At 37.1% G+C, this 19,156-nt stretch overlaps 1 protein-coding gene across 1 annotated transcript in view; it reads right to left on the bottom strand.

Annotated features, from left to right (window-relative positions):
- TFCP2L1 (transcription factor CP2 like 1) overlaps positions 1 to 19,156 on the bottom strand; it is a 1,111,497-nt gene that overhangs the window by 614,642 nt on the left and 477,699 nt on the right. Inside the window, exon 7 of the mRNA XM_044075043.1 lies at positions 17,589 to 17,699. Within this exon, the coding sequence (XP_043930978.1) occupies positions 17,589 to 17,699 (111 nt within the window). The remainder of the gene's footprint in view (positions 1 to 17,588; positions 17,700 to 19,156) is intronic.

Here is a 19,156-nt window from a genome sequence, read left to right as displayed (position 1 = left end):
ACGAGTTAATGTTTGGAAAAATACTTAAGAGAGGAGAAGAGGAGGGAGAAAGTAAACCAAGTAAAACTATTGTTTTTCTTAATGGTACTATTTTATAGTGCATCATTTTCTCTGCATGCTATAAAGTAAAGTTGTCTCAGTTACTTTTAAGTGCAATGGGGATAATAATGTAAGCAGGTGCTCCTGTTTTTTTTTCTCCTTTCTCCTTGTTCAGTTTTAAGAAATGTAGGCAATGGAATGTAAAGAAGAAAAAAAAAGAAACAAAAGTCTGGTTAAAGGAGTATGATAAAAGAAAAAAAATATTCTTGCATAGGGGAATGACTGGATTAAGGCCCTTAGCTTGATCTACTAACATGCTTTAAGAGAAAGCAATTAAATGAAAAAGAATACTGAATATTAAAAGGCTTCTTCCTACCAAATAAATGTCTGCATAGTAACAATTCTGTATCTGGTGCTCATGTCTCTAGGAGACAATCTGACAAAGAGAAATGGCTAGAACATAATGTTCTCTGAAAGCATTCAAGTGTTTACTCAGCTCGGAGAGCTATAAAGATAAGACAAAACCAGATAGCACTTAGTTGAAGCATGGGCTGTACCATGTATCTTAGCATGGATAACCTTTCTTTTAGGTTAACTCAAGTCTTTGAGTGTAGCTGCCAGTTTGGAACATTTGTTCCTCTTAGAAAGGTAAAATTTAAATATTTGAAGATGTACACAGTTTTGTGCATTGTTATTAAGTTAATAGGTTTTAAGGGGTATTGGTGTTTTTTTTAGGGTGTTCAATAAAACAAAAAAGTTTTCTCAGATGTGACATAGGCTCAAATGGATATGACAAGAAACAACTGTATAAAAGATCAGCCCGCCAAACAGTGTATGCGTGTAACACAAAACTTGGAACTAGACACTTAACAAAAAAGCTGTTATACATAAAAGGTGGGAATAATACCTTTTACAATGATGCTTTCTGTAACGTCTTTACATGTCACTGGTCTCACAGATAAATACAAAAATAAAGGAGTAGTGAACTATATTAAAAAATGTAGACTGAAAACAGCTATGTTACAGAAGACACACCTAGAAAGGATTGAACATGTAAATTTGATAAAGAGAGGTTTTCAGAATTGTTATTTACAGAACACCTGGGACAAAGAAAAAGAAGAGTACTTATATCAATTGCAAGAGGAACCACTGGCAAGGAAGAAGGACTACACTGGTATGTACTTAGATTCCACCTAAAACTGCTATAATAGAGCTTAAGAAAATGCTGGGAGAAGTAATCAGCTTTCAGCAAGGAATATTACTTATAGGTGGGGAATGGGCTTTGATTTGCAATGTTGAAGATTTGTCTGGGGGCACAGAAGGGAGAATATAACAAAGCAGGGTATAGTTTTGAAGAAATTTATGAAAATATTTGGGATGGAAGATGTGAATTCAGTACTAGGAGTTTGAAGAGAGTTTTCAAATTATTCCCCAAGATATCTAACTGGGCTAGGCTAGACAGAGCATTTAATTGAAGGTCTTGATATGCACTCAATAACTATTTCAGATCATGTGTCAATAATAACTAAAATAAAAACACATGGTAATGAAATAAAAAAGGAGACACTGGCCCTTTCCCACCTATCTGTTGAAAAGAAAGGAATTTAAGGAATGGGTAGTGCACATTTTCAGGATCTGTTATAGAAGATAGAAATGTATTCTGAAAATATAGCTAGGGAGTGGGATAAAATTAAAGTGGAGTTTAAAAATAGGGTGGAAATAAAAGAAAGGGAGATATGGTTAAGAAATAACAAGAATTATTTAGAGGGACTGACAAATGTTAACTTTTTTCAAAATAGAGGGATTTTCATAGAACAAGAAGAGGAACAACTGCAGAATGCTAAAAAGAAAATAAAGGATTACCTTGATAATATGCATGAGTTTATAAAGGTTGCTGTTAAGCAACTGTTTTTGATAACAGCTCTAGATCATAAAACATTTAGCATAACAGCTCAGACAACAGAAAGGAAAAAGGGATTTTGCCAAGCTTAGGGAGCCTATAACAAGGAAGCTAACAAGAGATCCTGTAGATGTGTTAGAAATATTAGAAATATTTTGGAAATTCTATGAAAGTCTGTATAAAGTAAAGAAATATGGAAGTCAAGAAAAGGTACCAATGGAAATGTTTATGGAAAAATTAAATATGCTAAGGTTAGAGGTAGACGAAGTTCAATTACTAATATTTAGGATAAGAGAAGATGAGATAAAAATTCTAATGTATAACCAATGTTCAGAAAAGTCCCAAGGAACAGAGAGCATTCCTGTAGAAGTATGGAAGCTAAAAGGGAAAATACTGATGAAGATCTAGCAGATTTTAACAGTATTTTAAGAGGAGGAGGCGTACCAACATCCTGGAAGAAAGTGGTGGCAGACCTAAAGAGGGCAAAGATCCATCAGATCCAGCTTCACACAGGTCCATTTCAATAGTAAACCATGCTTATAAAGTGTCTGTATATAATGGCTAAAAGAATGGCAAAAGTGATGCCAAAATTGATATAGATCAATATGGTTTTGTGAAAGGGAGGCAGACATTTGACAACATTAACAGAACACTGATGATCCACAGAGAAGCAGAATGTAAGAAAATACCACTGTTGTTTGTGGGTCTTGATGCAGAGAAAGCATCTGACAGAGTAAGATGGGACTTTATGAGCAGGGCAATGGAAGCATTTGCATTCCCTGATTAAATTATAAGGTTGATTAGGAGGATATATGAGGGATTGGAGGAGAAAATTAAAGTGGGTGGGGTGTGATGCCCGTGCCCTGGCCCAGCAATCAAGGAGCCTCAATCCTCACCACTAACACCAGTGAGGGGAGTTTTTATAGGAGGAAAGGATAACAAATACACACAGTAAAGCGCAATTTCCCTTAAGAGCACACAGAGATGACAGTCAGTCTGAGGCTGGTCGCTCCCTTGCTCTCCAGGTCTCCAATAAGACTCCCCACTAGCACAGCTATAGGGTCCAGATCTCAGCCAGCTGGGCAAGCTAAAATTTCCAGCACCCTCTTTGTCCAACCACTGCTTTGTGTCCCTGCCCAAGTAGCTGACAGACACACACATACACACTTTGAGATAAGAGTTTATACAACCACACAGACACTTCTGGGGAATGCTGGCACAGGTTCTCCAGCTGTGCCTCTTTTACCCAGACTATGTAGTAGAAATCACTGCCACTAGCCAGCTAATATTTATCAGCTACTCAAAGGCCCTTAAAATAATGTCCAATTATTACTGTGCAGTATTATTATCCAATTGGTAGTATCGCCCAGGGCTAAAGCTATTGGAGTGGCTTTGAACAATTTTACCAAAGGCATGCAAGTACTCTTAAGAGCTTAAATTATCTCTACACAAAACAGCCAAAGTTAAAAGGTTTTAAAACATTTAATAATAAATAATAAAAACACAAGACAATACTTCTTACTACACAGTGCTAGTCAAGAGTTCAGACATCACAGAGAAATACTTAAAATAATTCAGTAGTGCAGTTCTGATATTACAGAAAAACACTTAGTCTAATCTTTCTAGTTTCTAGCTATTTCTAAGAGAAAACACAAATCTAAGATAACTTACATATAGAACACAGGCAGAGTGCTGATGAGTTGGATGGTCAAGACAAAAATCCTTAATGCCCTCTGAGTCTCTCTGTTTTTAAAATCAAATTCCTGGTTCCCATTATATCACTCTTCACACTTCCCTGGGTTCCCAGGCTAACAGAACTACATTTAAATTCTTAACATCAACTTTTGTTATCTTACAGCTGGTCAGGAAGCAGAGCAATAAAAATACACTTGCATGTTTAAATCTAGCAATTTAACTCTTGGTTAAAACAATAGAAATAATGTCTTCATCTAGACAGGCTGGAGCCAACTTTAGATCAAAGGGTCACAACATGCTTTACTTGGGTCAGCAGAGTGCACTGTTGTTCCATTTTTGTAACAACATTTTTTTCCATTTAAGACAACAAGCCTGTGGCTTACATTAATATTTACAGATGACAGAATTATCTCTAAATTTCTATCTGGCTAGGCTGGCAGCCTTCACCTATATCTTCACACAGGGTACTCTCTGATAATCTCCACTTGAGCAGAGGAACCAGGCAGGGGTGTCCTCTCTTCCCTTTGTTATCTGCATTATATTTAGAACCATCTGCAAAAAAATAAGGTACAGAGAAATTCAAGGACATAACTGGCATAGTAGCCAAAAGCTGGCTCTGTTTGCAGATGACATTATTTTACCTGACAAAACCAGAAAGGGACATCACAGTGCTGTGGAACATATTGAGACAGATTCAACATTTTTGGGATACAAAATGAATGAAGCTAAAACAAAGGCAATAGCAATAAATTATTTACCCACATACAAATTGGTTCAGCAATATCCATACTTATGGGGAAATGATAACAAAGCATTTAGGAGCATGGATTAAAAATGATTCTGGTGTAGCAGCTAAGGATATGGGGGAAGAGACTAAAGAAAAGATAATATAAAAACTGAGAAAATGGAAGCTCCGTTATATAGATATCCATAGTAAAATACAAGCAGTTAAAATGTTTTTAGTCCTTTTAGTCTTATACACAGGTCAGGCATATTTTTATCAAGCAGAGGAGAAGTTGTGAATAGTAATTAATAAAGAGCTGAAGGATTTTATCTGGGGGGACCACAAGAGTCAAGTGGGATAAACTTATTCTTCTAATAGAAGAGGGCAGATTGGGATTACCTGATTTGAAGGGGTATTTCAGAGCAACACAATTAAGGCTCTTATACATGGCATAAACAGAAAACTATAATTCAAAGTGGAAAGAGATGATGACAGGGAAAAGCTCAAGAAACAAGAAGACACTGGGATTTGTGATGCAGACCTTTAAGGAGAATAACAATGTGATATTTTCTGCTTGAGCAGAGGAACAAGTCAGGGGTGTCTTCTTTCCTCTTTGTTATTTGCATTATATCTAGAACAACTGGCAAGGAAAATAAAGGACTCAGAAATTCAAAGATATAATTGGTATGGCAGTCAATAAAAAACTTTTATTAATGATATTATGTTATACCTGACAAAACCAGAAAAGGACATTACAGTGTTGTTGAACATTTTGAGACCATTTCAAATATTTTCTGGTTACAAAATTAATGAAGCTAAAACAAAGACAATAGAGGTAAATTATGTATCCGCACATGAATTCATTCAGCGATATCCATATTTATGGGGACATGATAAAATTAAATATTTAGGAGTATGGATTAAAAATGATTCTGGTGTGGCAGCAAAGGATATATAGGAAGATGCTAAACAAAAGATAATACAAAAACTGAGAAATTGGAAGCTCTGTTATATGGAAATGGATAGTAAGATAGAAGCAGTTAAAATGTTTTACTCCCCTTAGTCTTATACACAGGTCAGTCATGTTTTTATCAACTACAGGAGGAGAAGTTATGGATAGCAATTGATAAAGAGCTGAAGGATTTTATCTGGGAGGGAAAGACAGGAAGAGTCAAGTGGAATAAGTTGATTCTTCCAATAAAACAAGGTGGATTGGGATTACCAAATCTGAAGGGGTATTTCAGAGCTACACAGTTAAGGCCCTATAATTCAAAGTGGAAAGTGATGATGATGAAACGGGGGGGGCTCCAGAAACAAGGAGACACTGGGATTTTGGATACAGACCTTTAAGGAGAACAACAATAATCATACAGAATATTATACTCATAAAGTAGCAGAAAGTATTTTAACAACTAAGCCAACAAGGGACTGGAGAAAGGCGATTGTGATGATAGAGATGACTGCAATTAGGGATACAGAAAATAGGAAAGATGGGGCGGGAACATACTGGTGAAATCTGGCAAAGGAAACAAGGTATTGGGAGCACCTAACTAGAAATGGAAAGTAACAGAATGTAAAGATGCCACAAATTTATTTGGACTGAAGGTTAGAGATTCCGTTTCCTACCAAGGATTGATATCAGAGTATAGGCAAACAGAAAGAAATAGGGGGTCCTAAATAAAAGACCAGCACTGGCAGAGTTTTAGTAGAATCTAGAACAGAAGCTGCTGTTAAAAAAGGAATAATTAGTAGAGCATATAAAATACTATATAACTATAAGAATCAATTAGAGGAGGTCAGAAAGGATTGGGAAGATAGATTGGATAAGCAATTCACAAAGCAACAATGGGTGATATAAGTTTGTCTTCCAAATATGTAACAAAATCTAGAAGATTTAGGATTTTTTTTTGGAAATTTTACATAGATATTTTTATACCCAAAGTAGACTCCAGAGAATTTTTCCTCAGGTAGATAGCAAATGTTGGAGGTGTGATAGGAAAGAAAGAGGTAATTTGGAACATATTTTCTGGGAGTGTAATGAGTTGGCAGACTTTAAAGATTTCCTGCAGATAACTCTATCAGAGATACTTGGGGAGCAAACTGGTATTTGAGCTATGACACAGAATCAGAATTGCCTAGACATTGTAAGGCCTTGCTGAGCCTAATTATGGTGGCTGCCAAAAAAGCAATTACTAGAAAATGGAAATCAAAGTCTAAACCAACTGTACTAGAAGTAGTGAATATAGTAACAGAGAAAAAAAAACAACTGGAATTGGGGTCTTTAGAAAAGGGTAGGAAGAAATTACATAGGAAAAAATGAGAATTGTGGAAACAATACATACAGAGGAGGAATGAGGTTTAAAAGAAGGCAGAATCTGAATGAGCTATGTAATGTTTGATTGACAATGACTGGGTAGATTATAAGTGATGTATAATGTTTACAACTAAAATTATGTCAGTATGGTTTGTGATATAAAATGCTTGCAACTAAGACTATGTCATTATGGTTTGTTTTCATTTATCATCTCATTTCTCTTTTTTCCCTAGTTAGGGTCGCATACAGCGGATCATCTGTCTCCAAACCCAACATGAGCTGACCCTCTAATATACCGATATTCCTATCTATCCATCCTAGTCACACGATTTGCAAATCTTAACATCTTTAACTCTGCCACATCCAACCCTGCCTGTACTTCTTTCTTCACCTCTTTCCACATTCACCATTCTCTGAACTGTTGATCCCAAGTACTTTCTCATCTCTCTACCTCCAGAGTCTCCTCTCAGAGTTCCCTACTCTCCTCCTACTCTCACTCACTCTCATTCTCAACATCAACATCACAATCGGTCATCGTCTGATCCTCCATGTGTCTCCTGTCCATCACATCTGCACTGCAAATAAGAAAGGACTCAGAGCTGATCCTGATCCTGAATCCCACCACCATGTGTAAGCGGATCTGTCACTCCCTGCAGTCTGTCACGTCACACACACCCACGTACATATCCTCCTGTACCACTCTTACGTACTCTCTGCCACTCCTTGACTTCCTCATACAATACCACAACTCTTCTCTAGCTTATACTGTTACTTTCTTTCTCTCTTTCTCAATCCTTCTTCTCTTCAGCAGCCCCTCCCTCTGTATACTTCTCTGTATCTCCTCATTCCACCACCCAGGGTCTCTTGTTTCTCCTTCCTCTGTCCAGATGTCACACCCAACACCTTCTCTAGCAGTCACCTTACTAGTTCTGCTGTAGTTACCCAGCTATTATCCACCCAAAATTTCTTCTCTTCCTTTCTCTTCCACCCAACTAAGGAGAATATGCACAACAACAACATTCATCATTACCATCAATTTTTAGCTCATAACCATCCATCGTCAGAGACCTCTCTCACGCCTAAAAACACTCTTTGGCATATTGTTCCTTTAGTATAACCCCTACCCCATTTCTCCTGCAATTTGAACCTGTCACCTGGCCTTTCCTCCCTACCATCCGGTCTCTTGCACACACACAATATCAACCTTCCTTCTCCATCATCCATATCAGCTAGCTCTTCTACCTCCAGTCATACTTCCAACATTCAAAGTTTCTACCCCTCACTGCTACACACCTAACCTTCCTTCTTCTTCCTGCCTGCCTCCTCTTCGCTCTCCTCCCTCTCTCTTCCAACACAGTAGCTCCACTTCCGCCACTTGTTAGTTAACTGGTGGCACTGGCGTTGTTAACTTGTTAACTACCCGCCTCGACCGATGCAATTATGAAAGTAAAAAAATCAGTAATTTTTTTTTTGAAGTTTTTTTATGCGGATGCCCTCCTGACGCAACCCTCCCCATTTTTTGTTTTCATTTATATAAATGTATAATTATCACTTATGATATACCCAAAGATATTTTTTGTTTAAAAAATGGCCTGAAAGGGCATCTAGCCTATTACTTTTCTATGAGCCTATGCTGTGGATTATAATGATTGATGGTAAGTATATTTTAAATCCAGTATTACCATAAAACTTTGATGAATGAGAGGTAACACAAACTGCAAAGAAAGCATTTTGAATTTTAAATTATGATGTGATGGTTTCCAAAAGTAAGGTCTAATACAGGTCTCCGGATTATCTGTTTCTTAAGCACCATAGAAAATGTTGATTAAAAACCATTCCTCTTTGATCTGGGAAAATAGGTTCTATTAGCCACCCATTTCTATGTCCTATCCACAAAAGAAGTTTCACAGGCAGATAGAGGAGCTTAGAAGAGTTGGTGATACTCCTGACTACAAGGATAACACTGTAAAGTTTTACTTCAGAAATTAAGTATCAAACACGTGTGCCCTACACAACTAAGTAATGCATAAACAGCATACTTTTCCTCACAAAAATGAACCAAAAGGTATGGAATCCCCACATGGACTCCAGACTGGTTTTCAGACGAGAAGAGTGTCTGACAAGCAGTCAGTTAAGCTCAAAAGAGTAAGTTATAAATCCTTAAAAAAAAAAAAACTTTTGTGGTAAAAATTACCAATGGCCACCCTGCCAAGTAAAAGTTTAAAACCCAAACAAAAAGTCTGTCATTTTCAAAAAAACTCAGTTTTACACATGAATCCCCAGAGAAACATAATTGTTAAAGGCAGTTCTGAGGTAAAAAGTGCTGTGACAAAAAGCCAAAATGGTAAAAATGCCCCAAAATAAATTAACTACGCTTAACAAAATACTTTTTTGTTTCCCAACATTAATGAATAATCCCCAAATGGGGAACTTATCTGCCCAGTTTTGATGGAGTGCAAGCTGAGACTTGATAACCTGAAGCCCACAAAGGAGCACACACTTCAGCGGCAAGAAAGTTCTGAAATTCTGGCAACCTAGACACTGCTAAACCAGAACTGGGAACACGATCACAAACTTGAAAACACAAAAGTCTTCTCAACTGACCAGATATCCACTTTATTGTAGAACACAAAATTACTGAAAACTGAATAAGATTAACTGCTTTTTGTTTAACACTTTGTCTAAACTTCTTCAGATACACATCACCTAAAATTACATGCTTATAAAACACTGCTCATTAAGCTTAATTAGACGTATTTAAAATCAATTAACTTTGAAAATCACTGTGGGTGTAGTTTTACAGAAAAAACAAATACCTAGTTTAAACCTCAGCTTAATGTGCTTCATTTCTACTATCTGCAGGTAGGTAATGTATACGGGAAGTGCAAAACTATATAAAAATATAAAAAAGTATGTATATGTAAACAAATATATATATATATATATATATATATATATATATATATATATATATTTTTTTTTTTTCCCACCAACACAAATATCTAACTAAAACAGTATACATGTATAAATAAAATATCACTCTACAAACAATGAGTAACATCTTAACACCAGACTGTATGTTACATAACTCAGTTAACTAAAACACTTGCTAAGTGTTTAAAAAGTGTAGACTGGGACCATAAAGCACTACACTTATAGTGTTCATCTCTCCAGGCTTTTCAGTTTTAGGACACACACTAAAGAACAAACTTCATTCAAACCTGCCAGACATGCAGCACTCACCCGCAACTGCCACATTAGCTCAAGTTTCTCCAACAGAAGCGTGGTAGGACTGTCAGTGGGAACATGATTAATAGCCCTGAATTTGAATTTGTGTAATAGATATTCAGTACAATGCCCGTCATGACAGCAAACAGAGACAAAAGTGGAAAATCATGGGCAGACATGCTGAAAAGTCTTCCTCAGCTTATCAGCTACTATGTTCTACTCTGATGGAATGCAAGATGCTTGAAGGGTTAAGAAATACTGAAGCACTAACTCCCAAGATGGCTGGATATCAAGATGATTACAGGCAGCAATTAACAAATCCTCCAGAGGCAGCAATACAGGACAGATGGGAGAGTAATAAGGTATATCCATTTGTAACATAACATTATACCTGCTCAGTTCAGGAGGAACAGCTATCTGTTCATCAAATAATGCCTGATTCATCCTGGCAATGGTCTTATTAAGCAAAAATTCCTCCACATATGAATTAAAGTTTTCCTCTCAAACCAAGATTTCTGCTTGAGAATCTGCAGAAGCCACTCTTTCTCTGTCAAGTATCAGAATCATCAAATCCCGTTTCCACAGAATAATTTGACAGGGAAAACCCATCTGTAAAGGCTTCTGCATACCAGGATTAATTGCCTGTAATGTCTAACTAGCCAAAGTAGGGAATTAATCTTTTCTAATAGTAATAGCTTCATCAAAATAACAATGTTTAACATTTTGTTTTTTCTTTTTTAACAGGAGTTTCAGCAGATGAGAACCAACTTGAAGAAGGGACAGTTGCCAATCTGATGGTCTCCTGCCCTGGTTTTCCTAGGTCTATATTATAACATCAAAATCTTAAAACTTCGAATGTTATAATATCGAACCCTATGCACTGAACGCTGAAAATATTGAAGCTGCAGAATATCGAATACTTTCTAGGGAAAGTATTTGATGTGCCGTTTCTGCAGCTTCACTACTTCCTCGACTGTGGAGTGAAGGTTACGGACCGGGTTAAGGCAAGTGTGCGAACAGATCAGGTTAAGGTGAGTGTGTGATAGTTACGGACATTAGGGTAAGGGAGTGGGTAAGGTGAGTGTGCGATAGGGACCTTAGCGTTAGGGAGCGGGTAAGATGAGTGTGCGATAGGGACCTTAGGATTAGGGAGCAGGTAAGGTGGGTAGGCGAAAGGGACTTTAGGGTTAGGGAACAGGTAAGGTGAGTGTGTGATAGGGACCTTAGGGTTAGGGAACGGGTAAGGTGAGTGTGCGGTAGTTATGGACCTTAGGGTTAGGGTTGGGTTAAGGTAAGTGGATAGCTAGTAGTGTATGTATGGTTTAGCGTAGGGTTTTGTGAAGTGTACGTGTGTGGACTATTTATTTTGGTGTGCTTGTGTTGTGTGTATGTTTGCCGGAACAGCAAATTTTTTCCCTGGGAAAAAATTTGCTATTCTGAGTGTTCGATGTCATAGTCTTTCGATCAAAATGGTTCGATATTATAACATTCAAAGTTTTAAGACTTCGATGTTATAATATAGACCCGTTACCCCAAGAAGAATCTCCCAAAGTGTCTCAGGAACCCAGAGGAGTTGATTCTCTCATGTCCATATTGAACACTGCAACAGCCAATGAGGATATGGCTGATACACGGTTTATACTGGCTGCAAGAACTAAATACAGGAAGCCAGACAAGAAAGTCAGCAATTTAAGGAACAAGCAATGGCCACTGCAGGTTTGCCCACTATTTGCTGATGCATAGGCTGGGTTTGCAACAATAGCAGGGGCTCCTTGCCAAGTGATTTTTTTTTTCTTTCTAGGTACTGTAGAAGAAAGGCCAGCCAGACAGGATGAGTATCCATGCAGCAAACTGGGAAGAAGCACCAAAAGTTGTAAGCATTGTTAGAGTGAGTTGGTCGGAAAGGTAAGTTGTCACTGTCTGCTTAGAAGCAGCACACTTACATTCACACCACTTTCCCCAATATTTTCATTTATAAAACATAAAAACAGAACAGAATTTCCCTGTCCATTCTGTTCATAGGCTCACACACACTGACAGAGTAGTTGATTAGAAGGGGTCCTAAGCAAAGGAGAGTAGTAGTGCTGAAATTTAATTCATTCTCAAGTCTTGCTGAGTACCTTCGTGAGGTGGACCCTGTTTTTCACAAAATCTCACCAAGGTGACACTGATATAGACTGGATTTATATAGTGTATATCATGAACAGAAGTAAGTCAAAAACAAAAAAAAGTGCCCAATCCTGGTAGGTGCACTAGTGCCAGAACTGGAAAAAATGACAGTGTAGAATCCTCAAAATACGGAAACATTCCTACAATGGGGCCAGGCCAAGCCCAGGGGGAGGATGGCCCCCCTGTTGTAGAAGGAAGTAGAAGTCCACAAAAACGACAAAAATTGAGTGGCCAAAGAAGAGACATAAAGACGATAGAGTGGACTGTTGAGGATAAGAAAGAAACTATGTATTGTTACTATTACGTAAAAAGCCCAGAATTTCCAGACATAAAATATACAAAACAATTAAAAGAGAAATAAGAGGAAAGAAAAATACTTCTGCAGGAAAAACTTTCATAAGCTTCAAATAAAAATTTGTGTTCATTAATACAACAGATTTTTGAAAAACAGTATATAGATAAAGAAACTTTGATCTCTTTGGAAAAAGGAGCATCTGAGGAAGTGAAAAAATATAAACAACAAAACCTAGAGATGTTTGAAAAATATAAAAAAGAAATATGGACATGGGAAAGAAAGAAAGATTTGACATGGTGCAATACTTACACAAAGGAGAAAGTCAAGTTAACTAATATAGAAAAGGCAGTCTCAAAGATATTTGAAGAGAAATACAGGCAAAGGCATCCAGATATGGAAAATTTCACAATAAAAAGATTAATAGCATAACAATGTAATGTAGAAAAGACAATTAGTAAAGTAGAAGTTAAAGAAATAGAAGTTGAAGTTATGGAGTGTCTGTGAAGTAAAGGATTTAATGTAGAACGTCTAAAACAGACTACATCACAGCATGATGAAGTGAGTCCCCAAAATAAGGAAAAGCAAGAATATCAGGAGACATGTGAAGAAGAAATATGGACATGGGAAGGGAAAAGAGATTTAATATGGTGTAATATTTATGCAAAGGAGAAAGCAAAACTAACCAATACAAAAAGAGTAGCACCAAATTTACAAGAGTAGCACCAAAGATATTTGAAGAAAAATATAGGCAAAGTAACCCGGATTTGGAAAACTTTACAATACAAAAAAATAAGAAGAATAAGAGGAAAAGTAGAAAAAGAGATTAGTAATGGAGAAGTCAAAGAAATAGAAACTGAAGTTATGGAACAGCTGCAAAGAGAAGGATTCAGTGTAGAAAATCAAATGCAGAAAGTACCACAACAGGCTAGAGCAATGGATATCCAAATTAAGGGGAAACCAGTAGGACAGGAAGCAATTGGTCAGGTGCCATATCAAGATATTTTGGAGCCTTCCACAGGAAACCAGTATAAATATCCACTTGAAGCTAGACAGCAAGGAAAGGAACAGGAAACTGTGGAAACTCATGCAGTCAATGTTGAGGAGTGATAGGTCAGTGAGTTCCCATATGACAGAACAACAGATGACACAGGATGAAATTGAAGAGAATGTGCCACAGGAAGATGCTATAGAACTTTCTATAGAATGCCCACAGGAAATGGAAAACAAGGGATGTGCCATCAGTGTGGAAGAAAATGAGTTAAGAGAAGAGTTGCTTGATTTAATAGACAAAGACAGATATATCAAGATCAATGAGAGAAATAGACTGCAGAAGGTTAATAAAACCCCAAAAGTCAGAAGCCTGATAAAACAAATGAACACAGTAATTAGGACTATCCATAGAGATCCATGTGATATAACAGAAGTAAACAGAATATATTACTGTGCAACTAAATTAATAACTGATAAAGTTCTACCACAGGAACACAGGGTAGCGAGAGAAAGAAGGTGCAAAAGTGAATACCATCATGGAAATATTGAACAGAGAAAACTATAAAGCAGCTAAAATAAGAAGTGTTATTGTTAGAAGATTATAGAAGAGGGAACAGATCAACAAAAATATTAAGAAAGATAGATGTGATAAAAGCAATGTGCAGTATTAGAAGAGACCAGGATCTATTTATAATGCATTATTGGAAATAAACTAAAAAGTTCAAAACGGGCGGAAAGACTTAGAAGATATGAAGACTTATATAAGGGAAAAGCACAAAATAAGCAATTTATTGATGATGCAAAAAGGTTTTATAGAGAATTGGAAAATAAGGTAAAAGGAATTGAAAGACCACCAAAAAAAGAGGAAGTAGATACATTTTGGAGAAATATCTATGAAGATCCGGTGGAACATAACAAAGATGCTAAATGGATAGAAGAAGTAAAAGAAAGAATAAGAAAACAGGATATGAAATGGGATGAAATAACAGCCAGAGAGATTGAATCAAAGTTGAGAAAAGCCTCTAACTGGAAAATCCCCAGGCCCAGGTGCAGTACCTAACTTTTGGCTTAAAGTATTAACTTCTTTGCACGAGGAATTAGCCATATGTAAAAACTATTTATATGCACACCCTGAACAGACACCGTACTGGATAACAACAGTAAAACAGTGCTCTTACTTAAGAGTGATCTACAAGCTACCCTAAAAATTATAGACCAATCAATTGTCTTCCAACGACGTATGAACTATATACGGGAATTGACGCTGACAGAGTTTATAGTCATTTAGAAGAAAACTCAATTATGGCAGTAGAACAAAAGGGCAATAAAATAAAGTCATAAGGAACAAAGGATCATTTGTTGTTAAACAAAGTTATAGTGGAGAACTGTAAGAAGGGGAGAAATCTAAGTATGGAAAGGACTGACTACAAAAAAGCATTTGATAGTATCCCACATTCATGAATAAAAGATTGCTTAAAAATGTATAAGATACACCCTACACTGACTGACCACATTACAGTAACCATGAAACAGTGGCAGACCACTTTGCAATTAAGCCATGATAAAGGACAGATTACTATCCCAGGGATAAAAATTCAAAGGGAAATATTCCAGGATGACTCTTTGTCACCATTGCTACTCTGCCTTGCCATTAATCCATTAAGCTGTTTACTTAACAGCTTAGACCATGGCTACAATTTGGCCCCTAGAAAACAACAAAGCCTAATGACTTCTCATCTTCTCTTTGGCGATGATTTAAAATTGTATAGCTCATCAGATGAGGAACTGAAAGCACAGCTGCAGGTTGTCAAAACTTTTTCAGATGATATTGGAATGCCATTTGGTCTTGATAAATGTGCAAAAGCAACCTTTAAAAAAGGAAAATTGCAGCACCGGGAAAACATCACTTTGGGACAAGAATGTGATATAAAAACTTGAGCAAGAGGGAGTGTATAAATTCTTGGGAACTGATGAAGGATCAGCAATAAAACATGAACAAATGCAAGTAAAACTCAGTAAGGAGTACTTTAGAAGACAAATTAATCCTGAAAACAGCATTCACATCTAGGAACAGGATCCAAGCTATAAATCAGTTTGTTATTCCTGTCCTAGCTTATAGTTTTGGAGTGATTGACTGGCCCCAAAAAGTGTTGGATAGATTGGATATTAAAACAAGAAGGATGCTCCATGCTCACCAAATGATTTATAAAAATCACTGTATACCAAGCTTATATATTCCCCGTTCCGAAGGAGGGATGGGCCTCCTTGAAATTGATTACATGCATAGATCTGCAACTGTGGGACTCCACACAACACATATCTACTGACCTCATAAGATCCAAATGTAGTGAAAGTTTTGAAACATGAGGAGAATAAATCTAAGAAGACATCTCTGCTTAATTTAGCAGAAGCATATCAACATCAGGCAGGAATGGAAATCAAACCAGAAGTGGATAAAAACCAGGCAGCAACTGAATATGCCAAAAAACAAAAGAAAGAATATAAGGTGAAGGACAAAATGTGGAAAAAACATAAATATAGTTGCAAGTACAGAAAACGTCTGGAAGAGTCTCATGTTGATCAAGAAGAAATGCAAGAATGGTTAAGGAGAGGCAAATTCAAACCAAGAAATGAAAGGTTAATATTGACAGGGCTACGTACACATTGGTTTACAATGTCTATTGAACATGTGGGAGAAACAGACATGTGTAGGTTTTGTAAAACTGAACTGGAAACAGTCGTACACCTTGTTGCTGGATGCGATGCACTAATGGCAGAGGGATTGTACACTGAGAGGCATAATAATATGGCAAGACTGTTACACTGGAAATTGTGCAAACATTATGGTATTGAAGTAGCTGAAAAATACTGGAAACATGAGCCACAAAGAATCACAGAAAATGATGAAGTGTATATCACATGGGATCACCCAATACCAACAGTTCAAAAGATAGATGCTAGAAAACCAGATATAGTGGTCCAAGAAAAGAAGACAAAAGTAGCATTGATCATTGAAATCACCACACCCAGTGACTACAGTGTCTTGCATACAGAGAGACACAAAGTCATAAAATATCTTGATCTGCAGGCAGAAATGAGAGCCATGTGGAAGAAAGATACCCAGACAGTTCCAATAGTACAGATCTTAAAGAATTTACAATTGTATTTAGATATATTACCAATTCATGTAACACCATACGAATTGCAGAAGGACTCATTACTGGGTACATTGTGGGTGCTGCGAATAGCACTTTTGGCTGACACTAAAGAGTGAAACAATACTAATTTCATGAACTTTAATCGTACTTTGACTTAGGAATGGGGTCCATTCCCGTCATGGTATTAGAAACCCAAAAGACATGGAGAAATTAAAAATGATAGAATCAAAATGGCCAGTATCACAAAGTGAGTATATGCATTATACTTACACAATTTCTATCCCATTCCTCTGTAAACTTTTTTGTTGCACAAAATTCACCGTTTGCACCAACATTACACAATTTTTGACAAAATTAGCCCCAAATACTATCATAAATACTGTAAGTCAAAATTAGCTGTCCCTGTCAGGAAACTTCTCTGATATTATGAAAAAAATACCAGGTTTCTTTAAAGTGAAATACTGCTTTTAGTAAAAAAAAAAAAAAAAAAGATAAATTGATATATTTCTTAAAAGGGCAACCATTTCTGAGTGAAGGGGTTAACCAATGGGGACTTATATAACAGTAATGAAGCTCTTAGTCAATAGCTGCTCCTGAGAAACCTGAAAGCTGTTTCTTCCGGAGAAGGTAAGCAAGTACTGATTGACTGCTGGTTTCCCTTCTGGGGCTTATCCAATCACCAGTCAAAGTGAAGGAGTTGGGGGGGCAGAGTTTTTGTTTGAAGCTGGCCGGTCGTTGTTTCCTTTGCGAGAAACAACCCATATTGCCTAAGGGCTACTGCATCAGTGGGGATGATGGACATCTAAGACTACAGCTGCAGTGAGCTAATGATGAACATTTTAGACATTAAAAACACCATGGTCCACTAAACCATTTATCTGCCATCTAGATAGGCTGTCCATCCTAGATAAACATCAGCCTAAGTCTTTGGTTGTACTAAATATGGCTTACATCTGTCCTAAATATTCTGCCAAAAATAAAGTGTAAAGTGGTATGCAAGTGTCTGAGATAAATATCCCCCGTCCCCCAGTAATTTGGTTATCTGAATCACAGAGAATGAATACAAGGAACTGTACCTCTGTTAGAACTGTTGTATCATATGATGGCTGATATTTCTCCCTTTCCAGAGGGGTTCTCTTTTCCATCTTCTCTCTGTCTGTCTTCTGCTTTCTGTCAGCTCCTTTGGGCTTAAATGAGGATCATATAATGCAATTAGTATAAAACAGCAGCAAAACACATACTAACAGTGCTCCTATGCAAACATTAAAGTTATGTACTCACCTTAATATACATGTATGTTGCCCATTTTCATTCTTCCTCAAAGATTGGGTCTTGGATCTGACTCAGCCGCATTTACAAGACTCTTGGATCCAACTCTCGAGCTCCTCCCACTACCCACAATGCCCCAGTCAACCTGCTACACCTCTGAGTTTTCTGCCTTATAAGCCCTAGAAGTAATTAATAGTAATTATAATCAAATTAAGAATAGAAGTAGCAGAACTGGGGCTCAAACTTGGAACAGAAGTTCCACAATAACCACAAGTTCATTCCAGGACATAATAGGAAGGGGAAGAGGGTGGGGAGTTGAAGAAGAATGAAAATGGACAACATAAATGCATAGTTATGCTGAGTACACAACTTTTATTATCCTATGTTGTCCTTTTTATTCATTTGTCAATGACTGGGACAAAGTCCCCAACTATGTGAACCTTGAGTGGCCCTCATGGAAGGATATTCCACAGTACTGCAGAACCAAAGGTAGCTCTCCTCCTGGAAGTCAATTCCAATTTGTAATTAGCAATAAAGATATGAGCATTAGACTGGGTTGCTGCTGTGCTAATGTAATCAATAGAAGTTTTAGACCAAAAGGCGAAAGAGGTAGCCATGGACCTGGTGGAATGTGCTTTAGGAGGTCTGGGTAGGGAAAGACCTTGCTGATTGTAAACAAAGGAATTGCAATCAGTAATCCATTTGGCCAAGGTAGTTTTAGAAACTGGTGAGCCCAATTGTTTAGGAAGAAGGAGAAAAATAATTGTTCTGACATCCAATAATCCTTTGTTCTGTGGAGACAAAAACCTAGTTGCCTATGTACATCCCAAAGATGAAGCATGTACTCTCCTTTGTTAGCAAAGGTGGGAAAGAAAGTAGGCAAATTGAAGGCTTGATTAATGTTCATTTCAGAAGCTACTTTAGGCAAAAATGACAGATTGGTCCATAAAGCAACCCTGTTTTGGGGAAAAATAATATAAAGAGATTTGGAAGAGAGAGCCTGGAGTTCAGAAACTCGTTTTGCAAATGTAATGACTACCAGAGAAGCTGTTTTCCATGATAAAAAATTTTAAATCAGACTTAGTTGATGGTTGAAAGAGTTTCTGACTTAGCCTTTGCAGCACGACTGTCAAATTCCAGGGGGGTAATGGGTCCTTCACTGGGGGCATAAGCAAGAAACTACCTTTTAGAAAAGCCTTTCACAACTTTGAAGAAGCTAATGAGAAAGCATTTTCTGCTTAGTGAAAATTAGATATGGTTTGCACTTTGACAGTAGAAAGTCTAACTCCCTGAAAAATAGATGCTAACATTTCTAGGACCACAGATATAAGAGGAGAGAAGGGGTCCAATACCCACTGCAGAGCCCAGATAGAGA

Source organism: Protopterus annectens, chromosome 6.part0 (assembly GCF_019279795.1).
Source record: "Protopterus annectens isolate FY-2018-M chromosome 6.part0, PAN1.0, whole genome shotgun sequence".
Lineage (NCBI taxonomy): Eukaryota > Metazoa > Chordata > Ceratodontiformes > Protopteridae > Protopterus > Protopterus annectens.
This window is presented reverse-complemented; position numbering and strand designations above follow the sequence as displayed.